The 18,768-nt window shown below is 47.2% G+C and overlaps 2 protein-coding genes across 4 annotated transcripts in view; both read left to right on the top strand.

The window, feature by feature from the left end:
* The window catches only part of LOC127576112 (X-ray radiation resistance-associated protein 1-like), a 31,933-nt gene extending 29,531 nt beyond the window's left edge, over positions 1–2,402 (top strand). Inside the window, exon 10 of the mRNA XM_052026498.1 lies at positions 2,377–2,402. Coding sequence (XP_051882458.1) covers positions 2,377–2,402 — 26 coding nt within the window. The remainder of the gene's footprint in view (positions 1–2,376) is intronic.
* On the top strand, positions 244–18,655 carry LOC127575694 (X-ray radiation resistance-associated protein 1-like). Of its 3 annotated transcripts, XM_052025652.1 has the most exons (10): positions 3,387–3,671; positions 4,172–4,233; positions 6,790–6,915; positions 8,580–8,670; positions 9,946–10,067; positions 10,354–10,635; positions 11,757–11,910; positions 14,169–14,284; positions 15,404–15,503; positions 18,113–18,655. In XM_052025652.1, the coding sequence occupies exons 1-10, from the start codon at positions 3,515–3,517 to the stop codon at positions 18,313–18,315; spliced, it is 1,413 nt and encodes a 470-aa protein (XP_051881612.1). In that variant the 5' UTR covers positions 3,387–3,514; the 3' UTR covers positions 18,316–18,655. The 3 variants fall into 3 exon arrangements, with proteins under 3 accessions (XP_051881613.1, XP_051881612.1, XP_051881611.1); XM_052025653.1 differs by lacking the exon at positions 18,113–18,655 and adding an exon at positions 244–324 and having other exon boundaries at positions 3,563–4,233; positions 14,169–15,540; XM_052025651.1 differs by lacking the exon at positions 18,113–18,655 and having other exon boundaries at positions 14,169–15,540.
* Positions 18,656–18,768: the final 113 nt, after the last annotated feature.

Genomic DNA, 18,768 nt, shown 5'->3' with positions numbered 1-18,768 from the left:
AGGGGGAGAGAGTGGGGGAGGGGGGGAGAGTGGGGGAGGGGGAGAGAGTGGAACAGGGAGTGGGGGAGCAGGGGGAGAGAGTGGGGGAGGGGGGGAGAGTGGAACAGGGAGTGGGGGAGGGGGGGAGAGTGGGGGAGGGGGAGAGAGTGGAACAGGGAGTGGGGGAGCAGGGGGAGAGAGTGGGGGAGGCAGAAGAGGAGCAGAAGGAAGAGGGTGAGAGGGGGAAGACTGTGAAAGAGGAGGAGGAAATGAAGGAGGAGCAGGAGCTGGACGATGACGAGGAGCTGGATGAGGACGAGGAGAAGGTAGAAGAACCTTTTGCCGGTGGGTTTAATTTCCCGTTTGCTTTTCCTTCCCTACAGTCAGTGACTTGTGGTCACACAGATGATGACTGCCTTCTGGTTACTGCATTATTCACGTGGCAATGGCAGAGAGGGACTGTTAATGGGATATTTGACTGTGGAAGGCAACATAGCCAACATGCTAACCCCTCATGCAGACGTCCACTCCTGGATCGTTATTAAGATTGGGAAAGGTGGTACAGTACCCTGCAAAGCTGAAGAAGTGCAGCCAATCAAAATGAAGGGACCCACCTGAGCATCAGCACGATATTAAACACACTCTTCCTCCACCACCTTACCTGTAGTGTCAGAGTTTCTTTGGCCACATCTCAAAGCAGCAAACTCTACCAACTAGAAGGACAACATGTAGCTTGGGAACAATCTCACTACTTTTTTCTCTTTCCATCAGCACAGCCTGACTTGCTCGGTGTTTCCTACAACTCTCACTTCCTAGCTTTTATGTTCCTTCAGATTCTGTCTCTCTCTATGTCCATTAACCCACCGACTGAATGACCTCGTTCATAGCTTATCCCCCATGGCAACCTTATCGGAGATATTCCCTTTGACCTATCCATCGCTCCTCAATAATCTTGATGCAGGGTCTCAACCTGAAACATCGACCATCCTTCTGTCTCCACAAATGCTGCCTGACCCACTGAGCTGCTCCAGCATAGAGTCATAGAGCCACAGAGCATGGAAACAGGCACTTTGGCCAAACTGGTTCATGCCGATTAAGATTCTGATCTAAGCTAGTCCCATTAGCCTGCGTTTGGCCCACATCCCTCTAAACCTTTCCTATCCTTGTTCCTGTCCAAGTGTCTTTTAAGCAGCTGGATTTTTGCACCATTGCTCCCCAAATCTCTCTGCAACTTAAAACCAACTTGCTTCCTCTTTCCCAGTTCTGATGAAGGTACTCTGACCTGTAACATTACCTGTTTCTCTTTCCACAGACGCTGCCTGACCTGCTGAGTGTTTCCAGTATTTCCTGTTTTAATGTCAGATTTCCAGCACCTACCAATTTTTTGATTTTTTTTATCCTCACTTCTACGTTCCCCTCCAATTCGTGCACTATCCTCGCTTGTGCATTTCTCACCATTTCTTTCTCATTTTTCATCATCAGGGCTGTGGGAGCACGGTTCAACCTCTAACCTAGATTCCTTGGCAGTCCTCTCTGCAAATGGTAATAGTGCCAGCAGCTGTCTTGATTCCATGCCCCACTATTTACATTAACTGGGCAGAACAATTACACCAACACTGCCACCACCATTGGAAGAGAGAGTACTGAGGGGGTGCCACACTGTTGGGGTGATAGTGTTGTGGGAATGCCGTATTATTCCCACAGGACTGAGGGGAACACTACATTGTAAATAGAACATTATTGAGAGTGTTGTACTGTGGGAACACCACATCATATTTTTATTTACTCATTTTTTTAGGACGTGGGTGATGCTATCAAAGCCAGAATTTATTGCCCATTGCTAATTGCCCTTGAGAGGATGGTGGTGAACAACTGCAGCCCTTCCAGTGAAGGTACTCTGCTGTTGTTGGGGAAGTTACAAGATGTAGACCCAGTGACCATAAAGGAACGGCTTTGCATTTCTAAGTCAGGATGGTGCGTGATTTGGAGGGGAACCAGCAGGCGGTAAAATAACATGGTGGAAATCTGAAATAACAAACACAGAATCCTGGAAAGGCTCAACAGGCCAGGCAGCATCTGTGGAAAGTGAAAAACTGAATTAGCATTATCTGCTTGGCATTTTCACCATTATTTCGGATTTCCAGCAACTGCCATGTTCCTTATCTCAGTTCCAACATTGTTTTCCTTCTCGCTCTGATGTGATTCATCTCCCTCTACTTGCACCCCCTCCAAACAGAATGGCTATGACTACCAAGCCCTCGACCATCTCAGCCAGCACCAGCACCACTTGTGTCTTCCAGTTTCTCATGGTCTCCACCTTATCGTAGCCATTCGCTGTTCTCTCACCTCTCCCCTTTCCTGCAGCTTAAAGCGTGCTTGTTTTCTAACTTTTCCTAGTTCTAACGGAAAGTCGTCGGCCATAAACGTTAACTCTATTCCTCTCTCCACAAGTGCTGCCTCACCTGCTGAGTATTTCTAGCATTTTCTGTTCTTACTGCAGGTAGATGTCTTCCCCAGCACCTCCTGCCCTTGTTCTCCGATGGCACGTGTCATGAATTTGGGAGGGGGTGTTCGAGGAGCCTTTGTGAATAACTGCAGAAAACCTTGGGGTGATGGGAGGTGAGCCATTTGCTGGATGAAATCAGCCCTCTGATCTGCTTCTGTAGCCTTGGTATTAATGTGACTGGTCCAACTGAGGCTTTGGTCTATGATGGACCCCAGGATGCTGACGGTGAGGGAATTGGTGATGGTGATGCTTCCTAATATCAAGGGTAGATGGTTAGATTCTTTCATTTTGGAGAGAATCGTTGCCTGGCACTTTTGTGTCACAGGTGTCTTTCCACTTATCAGCCAGTGCTGAAAGTTGACCAGAAAGAAACCATCTTTCTTTGGGCAAGGTATGACTCCAACCACGGGAGTGTTTTCCCCTTTGGTAAAAGCTGTGTTGAGGTTTGAAACCAAGGGGTTCTGGTGAAACCCAAATGGGGCCTTGTTGTGCGTTATTGGAAAGTGTCGGAGGTGTAGTACTGAGGGAGCACTGCACTGTTGGGAGTGCCTCCTTTTGCCTGTGATGTTAAACCATGGCCCTGTCTTCTCTCTCAAGTGGATGGAAAATAAGGAAGAATGTGGAATTTTCCTATTGCATCCACTCAGTATTTACCGTTAAATCAACGTCACAAACCAGTTATCTAGTTATTATTACTTTGCTAACGGTTGGATCCAGCAATCTGAACATTGTTGGACTGCAACAGCGTCTACACTTCTAATAAAAAAATTAATTGGTTATACATTCCTTTGGGACATTCTGAGTTCATGAAGGGTGCTGTGTAAATGGCATAGCTGTATTCAGTAACTTAGTTCATATACTACTAAAGAGAATGTTTAAGAGCTCGGTGGGCTAGGAAGCATCTGTGGGGGAAGAAAACAGAAGTCAACATTTTGACATGATGATCTGAACCAAAACCAGGAGGCAATCATCACCCTATAAACATTCACAGCATTTTCTGTTTTATTTTAGATTTCTAGCAAATGCAACATGTTGCTTTTGGAATTTAATTTGTGTCCTTTGATCTTTAATTTGCAGCCATCTCTACCCTTGCATGGGAGGAGAAGATCCCTTGAGCCTGCTCTTCCATGCAATGAGATCACAACTGATCCTCTCCCACATTCCCGCCCTACCACAACAGTCCCAGGTTTGACTCCACATCCACAGCTCTCTGGATAGAGACTTTCAAAGATTCAAAGCCCCCAGAGTGAAGAAATTTTGCACCATCTCAGTCCTGACCATTCCTTTACCCTGAGTATATACTCCCTAGTTGTAAACTCTCCAGCTCTCAGCATCTACCCTGTCAATTCCTCTCAGCATCTTATGCTTCAGTCAGATCAACTCATTCCTTAAGAGTCCAGTGAATGGACCCAACCTGTTCCTTGTAGAACAGCCTTCTCATCCTAGGAATCTGCCAGGTGACCCTAAGCTGTACTGGCTCCAGGCAAGTGTATGTAGAGTAATTTGGGTGTGGTCTCACCAATGTCCTGTCAACTGTAGACTTCCTTACTCCTGTACTCCTGCCCCTCCACAATTAGGGCCATTGCGCCACCTGTCTTCCCAAATCAATAACTTCCCAAGTTCCCACATTATACTACATCTGGCACATCCTTGCCCACTCATTAACTTGTCTTCGTCTCTTTGCAGATTCTGTGCGTCATCCTGTAAGTTCAAACGATAGCCTTGGCGAGACCTCTACTGCTGTGGAGGTATAGTATGTTAGACTGCTTTAAAAGTGACTGTAGTAATTCCTTAACTTGGTGCTCCTGTTGGGGACAACTGGACTTTGGCTGCCGTTTCCTGAGCTGAGGTCCCTGCCACTGACAGCCCTGATCAGGAACCATGTCTCACCGAATCACCCCTGTCTCTTGTCATCTCAGTGCCATCTTTCTCAATGTGCAAATGAGAAATTAGTACTTACAATTGGATTAGATAGGATGCGAGGCACAAAAGCAGGCCCTTTGGCTCTACAGTCTATTCTGGTACTTATGATCGTCTCAATCACCTCCCACCTTTCCTCATCTACATCTATCAGTGCGACCAATACTGTGTGCAGTTCTGGTCGCCACAGTGTAGGAAGGAATGTGAGGCAACAAACAGTCTGCTGGAGGAACTCAGCGGGTGAGCAGCATCTGTGGAAGGAACGGAACGGTCGCGTCGAAACCCTGCATCTCTCGTGTCCCCGTGGGAAGGATGTGATTGCGCTGGAGAGAGCGCAGAGGAGATTTGCCAGGATGTTGCCTGGATTGGAGGATGTTAGTTATGGGGAGAGATTACGTAGGCTGGATTTATTTTCACTAGAGCCATGAGGCTGGGAGGTGACCTGACACAGGTATATATTATGAAAGACGTAGGCTAGGTGGCCAAAATCATCTTCCTATAGTAGGGGTATCAACAACAAGAGGGCATGGGTTTAAGGCAAGGGGAAGGAGTTTTAAAGGGGATCTGAGGGGTAAGGTTTTTACACAGAGAGGGGTTGATATCTGGAACGAGCTGCCAGAGGAGGCGGTGGAGTCAGACACAATGACTACATTTAAGAAGCATTTAGACAGACACTTAAATAGGCAAAGCATAGAAGGATATAGTCTAATGTGGGAAATGGGATTAATATAGATGGGCAAAAAGGTTGGCATGGACGTGGTGGGCCGAAGGGCCTGTTTCTGTGCTGTATGACTCTGACGCCCTATCCCCTTCTCCCTCAGATGCCTGTCTGCCTTTCCCTAAATGCATCTCTTCTATTTACTTTAACCACTCCCTGTGGGAGTAGATTCACGGCCTCACCACTCTGAACTCCAGATTGAATGTGACTCTCCTGTGTTGACAGCCACTGGCTCTGCTCTTCCCCACGGATGGAAACATTCTCAGTGTCCATTCCATCAACACCCTTCACCATTTTAATTAGCTCACCTCTCAGCTGCCTTTTCTCAAGAGAAAAGCGACCCAGTCTGTTCAACCTCTCCTGACATATATGCTCTCGCATAAGACCACAAGATATAGGAGCAGAATTAGGCCATTCGGCCCATTGGGTCTGCTCCGCCATTCGATCATGGCTGATTTTTTTTTTCTCTCAACCCCATTTTCCCACCTTCTCCCCGTGACCCTTAACCCCCTTACCAATCAAGAACTTACCAAGGCCTTTCAGTATCTGGTAGGTTTCAATGAGATCCCCCCTCCTCCTGAACTCTATCGAGTACGGGCCCAGAGACATCAAGCACTCCTCATAGGTTAAGCCTTTCAATCCCGGGATCATTTTGTGAACCTCCTCTGGACCCTCTCTGGGACCAGCACATCTTTCGTTAGATACAAGGCCCAAAATTGCTCACAATATTTCAAATGTGGCCTGACCAACGCCTTATAAAGTCTCATATGGTATTAAAGCATTTCTGGTATTATCCTTCTAAATCCCTGCAGCCTCTCCAATGCTCTTTAATATCCTTTTTACAAAGTGGAGGCAAGAAGTGCACGGTTACTAAATGTGCTCTGTCCAAGATTTGACAGGTGTTGAGCATAACTTTCTGATTCATGTAGTTTATAAGCATATAAGGTGATGCACTTTGGGACGTCAAATTCCAACAGAATAAATACAGTAAACAGCAGGGACCTTGGGAGTGTTAGTGTTTGGAGGACCTCAGGGTGCAAGTTCACAGCTCCCTGAAAATGGCGACATAGGTGGATAGAGCAGTGAAGAAGGCGTTTGGCATGTTTGCCTTCATAGGCCGACAGATTGAGTGCGAGTGCTGGGACGTCATGTTGCAGCTGTACAGACCATTGGTCTGGCCGCAATTGGGGTATTGTGTACAGTTCTGGTCTCCACACTACAGGAAGGGTGTGGTGGCAATAGAGAGAGTGCAGAAGAGATTCCCCAGGATGTTGTCTGGAATGGAGGGCTGTAGTCATAAGGTGAGATTGGATAGGCTGGGTTTATTCTCACTGGAAGGTAGGAGGGGTGACCTCATTGAGGTTTACTGACGGGGCGGACTGAGGCTATGGAGTGATCTGAAAGATGAAGGTTGTAGAAATTGCCGTTCAGTTGAACAATACCAGCAGTTGATGTATGGGTAGGGCTTCATCCCAAGCCGCTGCCCTCTCACCAGGAACTGTGCTGCCTGCCAAGGTTTACAGTCTTGCCCCCTTGAACCCATTACTCCTACCAGGGTCCTAATATTGAACCCAATGAACTACTGGCAGTTGGTCAAGTGGCTTATTCACTTCTGAGGAGATACTGTAGCTAAAAATAAATGAAGCCATTCTCCCTTTTTTTTCAGGGGCAAGGAACAATGGACCAATTGCTGGAAACCCCCAAAGCCAAACAAATGTGTTTCCCAGAAGCAACGTATGAATTTCTACCTCCCTTCTCAGGGCTGGTACACCTCAGCCTTGCAAAAAATAAGGTATTGCCTGAAGTCTGCATCAGTCTCTCTGCCTCCCTTTTTCCTCTACCTTTTCCCCAGGTTCCACACTAGGAATGAGGTTCAGAGCCATAACCCTACTTGTGAAGGAGTGGTGAAGGGGAGGGGACCTGCATGGACGGTGCAGTGTGTAGGGGCAGCATTGAAGTGCTCCAGCATTTATCAGTGGGTGAACCCCACATCAACTCTTGTTCAGACCACAGCCATTTCAGCTTCACCTATGTCCTTGTACACTTGGAATGTCACTGATTGGCAGGGGTAGCAACATAATAAATTGCTAGATACAAATTTTTAATTGATCTCCGTCTCGAGTATACTCAGCAACTCACACATCCGAGGCCTTTGAGGTAGAGAATACACACATTTACCAACCTTTGTGCAAGGAACATTCTCCTCATCTTGGTGATAAACCTCCGAGTCCTAGTTCTGTACTCCCCAGCCTGAACACGAGAAAATAGGAGGAGTAGGCCACTCGGCCTCTCAAGCCTACCCATTCAGTGTGATCATGGCTGATCTATGTTGTCTCAACTCCTCTTCTGTGCCAGTTCCCCAAAACCCTTAACTCCCTGATCTTTCAAATATTTATCTATTTCTGCCACAAATATACCCAGTGATCTGGCCTCCACCCCCTCAGGGGCAGAGAATTCCAGAGATTCACCACCCTCTGAGAGAAGACATTTCTAGGCAACACAGTTTTAAATGACCGGCCCCTTATCTTGTAACTCTATCCCCTTATTTGAGGCTCTCCCACTGGTGAAAACATCTCAACATCAAGCCCTGTCAAGAAACTGCAGTGAGTTGTGGACACAGCTCAGTACATCATGGAAACCAGCCTCCCCTCCATGGACTCTGTCTACACCTCTCGCTGCCCCGGTAAAGCAGTCAGCATAATCAAAGACCCTCTCCGACACCAGACATTCTCTCTTCTCCCCCCTCCCATCGGGCAGAAGATACAAAAGCCTGAAAGCACGTACCACCAGGCTCAAGGACAGCTTCTATCCTGCAGTTATAAAACTATTGAACGGTCCCCTAGTACGATAGGATGGACTCTTGACCTCACAATCTACCTCACTGTGACCTTGCACCTCACTGTCTACCTGCACTTTCTCTGTAACTGTAACACTTTATTCTGCACTGTTGTTTTCCCTTGTACTACCTCAATGCACTGTGTAATGAATTGATCTGTATGATCGGTATGCAAGACAAGTTTTTCACTGTACCTCAGTACAAGTGACAATAATAAACCAATTCCAATTAAACATCTGAATAACGAGAACATTCAGATGTTAGGAGCGGGTGGGTTGGAGGGTATTAGGAGAATTCTGAAAGAGCTAGCACAGGCACATTGGGCCAAACGTCGTCCTCCTGTGCTGCATCATTCAGTGAACCTGTCGTTATCAGCTTTAGTTCCCCATCCCACCCAGTCCTAGTCTGAGCCCAACAAGGGCTGCTCAATGAGATCATGATGCCTCCCAGTGGCAGGCTGGTGAACAGCTTACAGATGAAGGGCCATGGAAGCAAGTGTTTTCCTGAAGGTGAGACTGGGATATTGCTGAGGCCAAACCATGTGGTTTGGGGGGGAAAGTGTTGCTGCTACTCCCACAGAGAGTCATGACTTATGCACGTTCCCTCTTCCTCTGTTTCAGATATCGGATGACGAGGAGCTGTTAGCTGTTTGTCTTTTCCCAGCACTGAGTAAACTGACCATCTACAAGAACCCTATCACCCTCAGCACCGGTAGAATATCTTGTTGCCACAGCTGTTTACCTTCATAAACTAACAGATGCACCACACAGATAAAACAGCAAGCATCCTGACACTGCAATCCCTGCTCTACTGACAATGCATTGTAACACTGGCCAATCATCCAGCCAGAACCTCCCCGGTCCAATAGCTCACACTTCTCGGCACTGATTCAATGTGTCACCTTTTTGCCTGCCCAATCAGTACACTGACATCTTCCTGCAGCCTAGAATTTCTTTCCTCAAACTCAACCACATGGCTAATTCCGAAATCACGGAGGGGAAATACTGAGAGTCTCACAGAACTCCTGTCAAAGAGAGGAAGGAATCTTCAAAGTGGGCATACCTTGAAGAAGCTTCGCAGTGGAGCAGTGAAATGGAGACACAGGAGACTGCAGACGCTAAAATCTGGAGCAACGAACGAGCTGCTGGAGGAGCTCAGCGGGTCAGGCAGCATCTGTGGAGGAGAATGGACCATCGATGTTTTGGGTTGAGACCCTTCATCTAGCTGGGAGATGAAGGGTCTCAACCTGAAACGACTATCCGCTCCCCCCCACAGATGCTGCCTGACCCGCTGAGTTCCTCCAGCAGCTTGTTCGTTGCTCCAGACTCCAGCATCTGCAGTCTCCTGTGTCTCCGGCTAAGTCTGATATCACTTAAGCGCATAATTCAGATTAAAATTCTCCATGCAGTACTGAGGGAGCTGTGTTTTATGAAGGAGGTGTTAAGCCGAGGATGCATCTGCTTTCTTGAACCGACTTAAAAGATTGCACATCACCATTTAACAGAAAAACAGGGGGTTTCCTCACTGTCTGAAAATAGGTTGTCTGCTCATTTACTTCCTGTTTGTGGGCTATTACTGAACACAAATTGGTTATCGCATTTCCGTGTTACAACAGGGACTGCACTCCATTGGCAGTGACATCCTTTGGTATTTCCTGAGGCCATAGAAGTTGCTAAATAGGAACATTCCCTCTTTGCAAACAGTGGTAGGGACATCAAAAACAATAGGGCACAGGTTTAAGGTGAGAGGAAGGGGATTTGAGGGGAACACTTTTACACAGAGAGCAGCTGTTATCTGGAACTCGCTGCCAGAGGAGGTGCTGGAAACAGGTACATTCACTACATACAAGAGGCATTTAGATAGATGCTTAAGTAGGCACAGAAGGATACAGACCTAAAGGTTGCACTAGTGCCTCCGTGTGACTCTGGTTTTCTGGGAAGCCCACAGCTCTGTTCTTACCCCAGCCCTCTTTGATTTGACACACAGGGAAGAAACCCCATCTGGTGATCTCCATGCTGAAGGACAGGCTAGGGATCGAGGTGATCACTGGTGAGCCGCGGCCAGTGGACAGGCCACCTGTCGTCAAGGTCTTCAATCCCAAGCGCAAGGTAACCACACACACACAATCCACTCTCGTTCCTCCTGAAGCTGTAACTCTCCCAACGATATTCCAGAGCGAGCACTTCAGAGAGTTATACAGCATGGAAACAGGCCCTTCAGCCACGTTCAAACCACGTTCTTGTGAAAGCTGAATGATCTTGGTTTGATGGCTTCTGGCTATAGTTGTGTGAGTCCCGTGGGTTTTGCATAGAAGAGGCCCTGAGCTGTGTCTCACAAGGTGTTGGGTTGATGTGCTTCCAGTGAAATGAGGTTGACATGTCCTGCTTGTTCCAGGTTGACAGTCACATTCCAAAGATCCCGAAACAGCCCCCGATGCTAGAAACAGCCAAACAGCTCCTTGGCTTGGAATGTGGTGGCCCTGGAGGGACCCAGCGTGGAGGGGCAGAGCTCAGACCTCCAGGACAGGTGGACGATATCTGCACAGAACCCATGTCAGCGACACACGGGACCTGCAGGGGACGAGACAGCATTCCTGAACCCACCACCGGAAATCCAGAGAAGCAACACCAAGAGGCCATGGAAGAAAAGCCCGTGGAAGGATTCTTCATGACTCAGGTTAACCCTGCTAAATTAGTCATTGGGAGATACAGCATGGAAACAGGCCCTTCGGTTCATTGAGTCTGTGCCGACCATGAACCACCCACTAACACTAATCCTACCTTAATACCAATTTTTTTTAATTTTCCCCACACTCTCATGAACTCCTCCCAGATTCTACCCCTCACCTACACACTAGGGCCAGTTAATCCACTGGCTTGCCTCTTTTAAGGATGTGGGAGGAAACTGAAGCACCCCAGGGGAAGCCCACATGGACATGGCTGGCACTAAATGTCCATCCATCAGCTTTGCAAAGTTATCAACATTTCCTGTTCTTCAAAAGTCAGATGTGACAACTCTGAGTTTCTGATATGTAACTAGCCTTTCTTGGCTGCATTCATTTCCCCCACTATGTCAGGAAGACCAGACTTATTCCTTCTGATGGGACGTGTCTGCCTAAAACCTAGCCTTCACCCTAGCTGTTATGTAGAATTGGATCCAGTCACTCCCAGGCAAGGCAGAGTTCAGACAGAGTACAGCAATCACCTGCTGATTTCACACCTCTTGCATTACCACAGTCGCCAATTGTGTCAATGACGGGCATTCCCCGACCTCGGGAATGGAGCCCTGTGTTTTCTGTGAGCACTGTCTTCTGACCTCAGAATTATCAGTGCTCCACATTCTCCTAATGCCAAAATTTCAATTCTGTCTGTTGTTTGAAATCATTAGTAACTGCACTGCACCTTGTCTGTGCTCCGTACAAAGCCCATCATTGGTCCCTGCCTTATCTCCCATTCTGACTGTGACACTGATATTTATTAGTCACATGTACATTGAAACACAGTGAAATGCATCTTTTGCATAGTGTTCTGGGGGCAGCCCGCAAGTGTTGCCACACTTCCGGCACCAATGTAGCATGCCCACAACTTCCTAACCCGTACGTATTTGGAATGTGGGAGGAAACCGGAGCACCCGGAGGAAACCCACACAGACACAGAGAGAATGTACAAGATCCTCACACACAGCAGCCGGAATTGAACCCGGGTCACTGGCGCTGTAATAGCGTTACGCTAAGCACTACACTACCGTGCTGCCATCTTGTATACTATAATATCTGTTGCTCCTAATTGTTTCCAAAGGTTGAAGACATAACGTTGAACAGCGAAGACAAGGTGGCCCTGGAGATAAAGCAGACAGCAGTGCCCTCGGTAACAACAGATCTCCCTGAGAGATACAAAGGGTATGAGGAACTCCTGGATGCTACAACTGACCCCTACTTTGTGGAACCAGTTGGTAAGTGATTCTTTCCCCCATTTTCCAACCAGGTTATCTGTGCCCTATCTATGGCATTTGGATTATTGATATTACCTGGAGTTGGCTGCTTTCCAGGAATGCCCTAGAGGGTGCAGGAATTGAACATCCATCTCTCACATACTGCAATGAACAAACCCAGAAGGAAAAATAAGCGTTAATAAAAATGTTTTTTTTTAGTTACTTTGAACACTTTTTCATTTATTAGTTACTAGAGAAAGGGGTGATTGGAGGCAACAGGTCACATAATAGTCATAAAAAGAGGCTGGGGCTTTTTTCCCTGGAGTGAAGGAGGCTGAGGGGAGACCTTATAGAGGTTTATAAAACCATGAGGGGCATGGATAAGGTGGATGGTCACAGTCTTTTCCCCAGGGTAGGGGAGTCTAAAACCAGAGGGCAGAGGTTTAAAGTGAGAGGGGAAAGATTTAAAGGGGACCTGAGGGACAAGTTTTCCCACACAAAGGGTGGTGGGTATATGGAACGAGCTGCCAGAGGTGGGTACTATTAGAATGTTTAAAAAACATTTAGACAGGTACATGGATTGGAAAGGTTCAGAGAGATACGGGCCAAACATGGGGAAATGAGACCAGCTCAGGTAGGCAACTTGGTCTGCATGGATGAGTTGGGCCGAAGGGCCTGTTTCTGAGCTGTACAACTCTGACTCTAATACCTCTAAACATAGTTAGCAGTTGAAGCATGAGTAATGCCTCTTCCCCAACTCCTTCCACTTCCCGTCTGGCTCCCAGTCACTCCCCTTATTCACCAGTGCTGTCATCTTGTTCTCGACCATTGCTCCTGCATTACCACAGCAGTACCAGAACAGACAAAATCAAAAATGTGGGAAGGCCATTCAGCCCAACAAACCTGTTCCTCCACAAAATGTTGCTTTCAATCCTGCTCTGAAAGGATTATTCTAGATGTTGAACAGTCTTTGCTTAAAGACATTTTTTCTGAAATCTCTTGTAAATTTACAAACCTCTAGTTGAAATGGTGGCACCCACGGGCACTGATGTTTCTTCAGTTTTTGGTGGAAAGAATGAAGAGAGGCAACATGTGTTAAATGGTGCACGGTCAATAGTGCAGCAACAGAACGGGGGTGGATGATCACGTCCTTGAAGGTGGCAGAACAAGTTCAGAAGGCTGCTAAAAAGCATTCAGGTCCTAGGTGTAGAAACAAGTCGCCGCATACTTACCCACATTCACACAGTGTCATGGGAGATATGAGCTGGGACCAATGCTGGACTTTGTACAGAGCTCTGTGGTGCAGATAGTAATGATTTCAAACAACAGACACAATTGATATTGAGTGCCAAAAGGCTTTATATAAAACGCTGGTTAGGACCTGATGTAATTCTGTCCAATTGTGGGTCCACTTTAGGGAGGGTGCAAATGTCTACCAGAACGGTATCAGTGTTGAGGGGCTTCATAGAGAGGCTGGAGAACTCGGGATTCTCTCTTCATAGTTCATAAACATCCATCATCTTTTACTAATCAAAGAAGTAAAACACTCAATGACTAAAAAAATACCCACAAGCTCTGCTTTACAACTTGCCAGTTTACCAACACACAATGAAGTTAAACTTCACGTGGATACACTTCGTGGAAGTGATATTTGCATCCCATAACCAACGTCTGGGTAAATTAGTCATGTTAAATTTATCATCAGAGGTCCAGTCAACTGCAAGTGGATCCTCCGTTAGCCACAGGCAGCCATTTGGGAATTTACCTGCATCACACAGGCCCGGCTGGAAGGAAAGCCTAGAGATAAGCTGTAATGGGACAAAAGGTCAGAGGCTGTAACTGGAACTGGGCTGACATCGTCAATGACCAACCCATGGAATGTTAATGCAGGTCAGGCAGCTTCTGTGGAGAGGAACATAGTTAACATTTCAAGGTTATGACTCTTCAGAACTGAAATGACCTGACATGTTTCTTTCTTCACAGACGCTGCCTGACTTGTTGAGTGTTCCCAGTATTTTGTGATTTTATTTCAGGTTCCTAGCAGGTTTTCCTTTTCAGTTACGGATCAAAGATTCAAAGTCGTGTAATCATTGAAGGGTCAGTCGGATCCGGTGGTAGTGAGCGGTGAAGGGCTGCTCGGGGACTGTTCAGAACAGATTGAACCAGCTGAGTTCCATGGCAGCTTTTTGATCTGAAGTGTCTTCACCATGTCCAGGTCTGCCTGTGCTTCAGTCATTGGTTCTCCTGCATTTTTCCTGATTCCATGTTTCCCCCTTCAGGAATTCAACAGAACGTTCAGCAACTGGAACGGCACCTTCGGAAACTGCAGCTGTATCCAGATCCCTTCAGCAGTGTGAACCTCCAGAGGAGGCCCTATGTTCCTAAGCAGAGGAAGGTATCCTCCTACTTTTATAACTTCCTTACTGCAACACTTCATTGTATAAAGTTACAGCATAGGAGCCCATTGTATCCATGCCAGGCAAGGAAGGAGCTATTCTGGCTGACACCCCACCGTCCAGGCATAAGCTGTCCACAGGATAAGGCGGCTCCCCTAATCACTTGTGACAACACCCTGTCCCTCACTCCTGCTCCCAGTGACCATGTCTCCCAAGGCCTACAGATCCTCACCTCCATGCCAACTCTCCCTTTGGAAAAGCCTCCCTGGAGCCCAGCTGCCTGCCGATGCCTCCCACTGTGCTGGGAGCTGCATGCAGGCTGGATCCTTTAGCCTGGACCCATGGTAGTGGCTGAGAGAAGCCAGTGGCACCCCCAGCATCAGTCCAACCGCACATTTTATCAACTGCTCTCCTAAAACACAAGGATGAAGTCTGCTCTGAAATAAAAAGCAAGACCTGCATTTCAACTCCTCAAGATGTACCAAACCTCTTCACAGCCAAGGAAGAATTTTCCAACTGTGATGATAGTTGTGATGGAAACACATCAGGGATGGACAAGTAGCAATGCAACAATGACCAGATAACTCACTTCAGTGATGATAGCTTAATGGTAAATATTCACCCCCCAGAAGCCCCTGCTTGTCTTCAACAAAGCTTCCAAGATCATGAAGAGAAGGCCAAGCATCTCACATCACCTCCAACACTGTAAATACTGCACTGTAGAATCTGCATGGACTATGGGACTCAAGTCTTTGGACTGAGACTTGAAACCATGATCTGCTGACTATCCCCTGACCCACAGCTGTCATAGGAAATGTGATCATGGGCACAGGCAGATCCCAGAAACATCCCTCACATGAAAGGCCTGTGGTTTTAAATTCTTTTAGCTGAGGAATATAAGCCAACTGTTTGCTCTTCAAGTGGCCCCTTCAACTTCCCATTCCCCAAGAGCAGGCAGACAAGCCTCTGACCAGGCAGCACTCCCTCAGCAACACAAAATCCCAACTAATTATTAACTTGCATGTGTTCACTGGCTTCCCGACCTTCCCGAGGGTCTGTGGTGAGGGAGGGGCAGTAGCTGTGCAAGATATTCATTGTTTTCTTTTGTGCTGCTCCAGAACCTTCCAGAATGTACGTCCCACAAAAGCAAAGCCGATAAAATGGAGGAGATCCTAAAGAGGATGAAGGAGCAGAGAGCCATGACTGGTATTCCATTAGGTAACTCCATCAGTGTTCTGTTTCAGTTGACCAACCAGCCCTCTACAGCAGGAAGATCCTACTGTACACCACTGCAGCACAGAACTGCCTTGTGAATCACTCCAGTTCAAGGGTATATATTCATTCCTCAAGTCCCCTGCTCTCTGAGGAGCCCTGGGAGATCTTTCATATTAAAAGGGACCTGAGGGGCAACCTTCATGCAAAGGGTGGTATGTACGTTGAACGAGCTGCCAGATGAAGTAGTTGAGGCAGGTACAATACCAACATATAAAAGACACTTGGACAGGTACATGGATAGGAAAGGTTTAGAGGGATATGGGGCTAACATGGGCAAATGGGACTAGCCTAGATGGGCACCTTGTTGGCATGGACCAGTTGGGCCAAAGGGCCTGTTTCCGTGCTGTATTTATCTATCCACCAGAGAGGGTAGATCACCATGACCTATCTATGAGTACTTGAAACCTACTTCGGCATCAGAAAAACAAAAGGCTGGAAAATCTCAGCTGGTCTGTCAGCGTCCATGGAGAGAGAAGCAGAGTTTCAGGTCAGATTCTCACTCCAGATAAATTTACTGCAGTCACCTCCTGTCAGGCTCTTCCTGTGATGATCATGACTCAATTCCCATCCTTATCCTGTTAATTGGTTTCATGGTGGACCGTTCCTATTTTGTACGAGCATTGATTCTTCTCACATTTACTGCCTCCATGGGGTAAAGTACCTCTTGCCTAGAAGACTGGTGTTTAGTCCTATCCTCAACTGGGTTCCCCACACGCACAAAATAAAAAATCACAAAATTGAACAAAATCCAGATTGAAAAAGCGTTAGGGTGGTACATACTCAGATGCAAAACAGCCAAAGGTCCTCCTCCAGAATCTCACTCATCTCAATGATGACAGCCTTGGAAACCACCAGCCTGCACGCACGCACACACACACACAGCTCAGAGGCCCTGGTAGGATGCAGTGTCTCTGAAGACTGTGGGAGTTGGCTCTTTCCTGACAGACATGGCCCAACTTACTGAGTGGCCAGCCATGGCTATAATGGGGCACTGATGGCACCCACTGGGGGAGCAGCTCAATGCTGGAGAAGGGACACTGGACTCTGGAAGGTGTTTGAGAAGCCTGCAGGCGAGTTCTGAAGTGACTTATGTCACCTGATGTCAGCAGTATCCCTGGTAACAACCCCATTCCACCCCCCCCCTCCAAAATAGCAGCACACTGCACTCCCAGTGCACCACCCATTCCACAAGGGACACAGGCTGCAGCTTTCTGCTCCAGTTTGTCAGGAAGGGCAGAAATGGGTGTTCCAGTAATATCACTGGCCTTGCACCTGCTGCAGGAAAATGCCAAGGATACCCAGAACTGAATGAACAATTGAGCAGCTGGTGTGATTTCACCTGGAAGGATCTCTAACTAAACCTACTAAGGTAAAGCCCAAACTGGACTCCAGTTCCCAAAATGCAGGCACCATGCAAATCCAATTTCCAGGCCTTTATAGCCAATCACTCGGGTCTTCCAACACCCAAGATTGATCATGGCCTGTTAACCATTCCTTAAATGCTGGCAGCTGCTCCTCTGACCTGGGCATGGTACAAGAGATAATTTGATCTTTACCTAGTCTAGGGTTTTTTCTGCATAAGGTCTGATGGGTTGATCTAAGAGAGGCCGTTAAAATGTACTAAGGTATTTGATAGGGAATATGTACAAATGAAATAAAATGGGGAATGTTGGAAATAACCAGGTCAGGCAATATCCAGCATTTAGGGAAAAGTCATTGACACGTAACATAACCCTGTTTCTCCTTTCAGACACTGCCTGACCTGCTGTGCGTTTCCCCAATTTATTTCAGATCCCCAGTATCTGCAGGATCTTATCTTCTGTAGATGTAGTGATTCTTCCGCTTGTTGGGGGAACCAAAAGCAGAGAATGAAAGATGATCACTGGCAAATTCTGTAAGGAACACAGAACTGAACGGACCTAGGAGAATAGGAGTATGAGTAGGCCACTTGGCCCTTCAAGCCTCCTCTGCCATTCGATATGATCTACCCCAGGCTTCATCTTTTCCTGTGTGTCAGATCCCCACAACTCCCAATTGCCTGACCTTTCAATAACCTATCTACCTCCTCGTTAATCTTGTCCCATGATCCAACCTCCACAACCCTCTGGGTCAAGAATTCCAGAGAGTCACCCTCTGCACCTCAGTGTTAAATTACTGACCCCTAATGGTGTAACTATGTCTCCTTGTCTGAGACTCTCCTGCCACTGGAAACATCTTGTCATCTACCTTGTTTACTGCCCTGGGACTAAAGGAAAACTAGATAAACAAGAGGGAGAAAGTTATTGGATCAGGCAGGATGGGTCATCCATTTGCAGCTCCCCCTCGGTTTGCTGATTTCTCTGTCTTTCTCAACCCTTGCCCCAACCATCAGACGTATCTTCCCATGTTGGCCGAACACCTTTAAATCTCCTAGCCTGCTCTGCCCCAAGTTCCTTGTCACCAACATCCCAGTAATTCTCTGCACCTTAGGCTACAGTGTCCAGACTCTGACCCTGTGATTAAGAGTAACTGTGCTGCCTCCACTAACCAAGAAACCTTGTGGTTCCACACAGCTCATGTTCTGCGGGGCAAGGGTGTCACCAGGCAGGAGTATGAAGAAGCCGTGGCTTTACTGAGGGATCTACAGCTGAAATACACGGAGATGCGTAGGCAACTGGCAGCCAATGTCAACAGGCTGTGCGAAGAGCTTAGGAGCAAGATACCAGACCCAGAGGGTTCAGTAGATCAGGGCACACTGAGTACCAGCCAGCCATAGGGGTTGCTGGCTCTGGTAGGATGGGTTCCTGACGGGCTGCATTAATGATTCCCAGACCCCCTGCTGCTAATTGAGCCTTTCTCACAGCATCAATTGTTTTTATAGTCCGAGTGACACATTGGTACCATGACATCGAGAGTACAAGCAACCTAACTACCGGTGTAAAGAAAATAAATTGAAAGAAAATTTGATGATAAACATTAACATTGCTTCAATTTTCCAGCTTACTTCTTCACGGTTCTGCCTTGTTTCAGGGCAGGGGAGCTGGCAGCTTGCAATGAGTGAGCCAAGTTGGGGAATGGTTTCAGGGAGTCACTGTGCAGCAGCAAAACAGGGCTGGGTATGAACACTGACAGAGCTGACTCTCAGCACTTCATGGGCAGGTCTTCTCAGTAATTCCCAAGTCAGTCAGTCAGTCAGGATCTTGGTTTATTGAGAGATTGGATCAGCAGG

Source organism: Pristis pectinata, chromosome 11 (genome assembly GCF_009764475.1).
Source record: "Pristis pectinata isolate sPriPec2 chromosome 11, sPriPec2.1.pri, whole genome shotgun sequence".
NCBI classification, from domain to species: domain Eukaryota; kingdom Metazoa; phylum Chordata; class Chondrichthyes; order Rhinopristiformes; family Pristidae; genus Pristis; species Pristis pectinata.
Note: the sequence above shows the minus strand (reverse complement) of the source record. Positions and strands in the feature narration are given on the sequence as shown.

Coding starts and splice junctions, on each gene's coding strand:
- LOC127575694 (XM_052025651.1), top strand. CDS start 3,515: ATGTTGCTTTTGGAATTTAATTTGTGTCCTTTGATCTTTAATTTGCAG. Junction 4,234..6,789: donor AGACCTCTACTGCTGTGGAG/GTATAGTATGTT, acceptor CTTTTTTTTCAG/GGGCAAGGAACAATGGACCA. Junction 6,916..8,579: donor TCAGCCTTGCAAAAAATAAG/GTATTGCCTGAA, acceptor CCTCTGTTTCAG/ATATCGGATGACGAGGAGCT.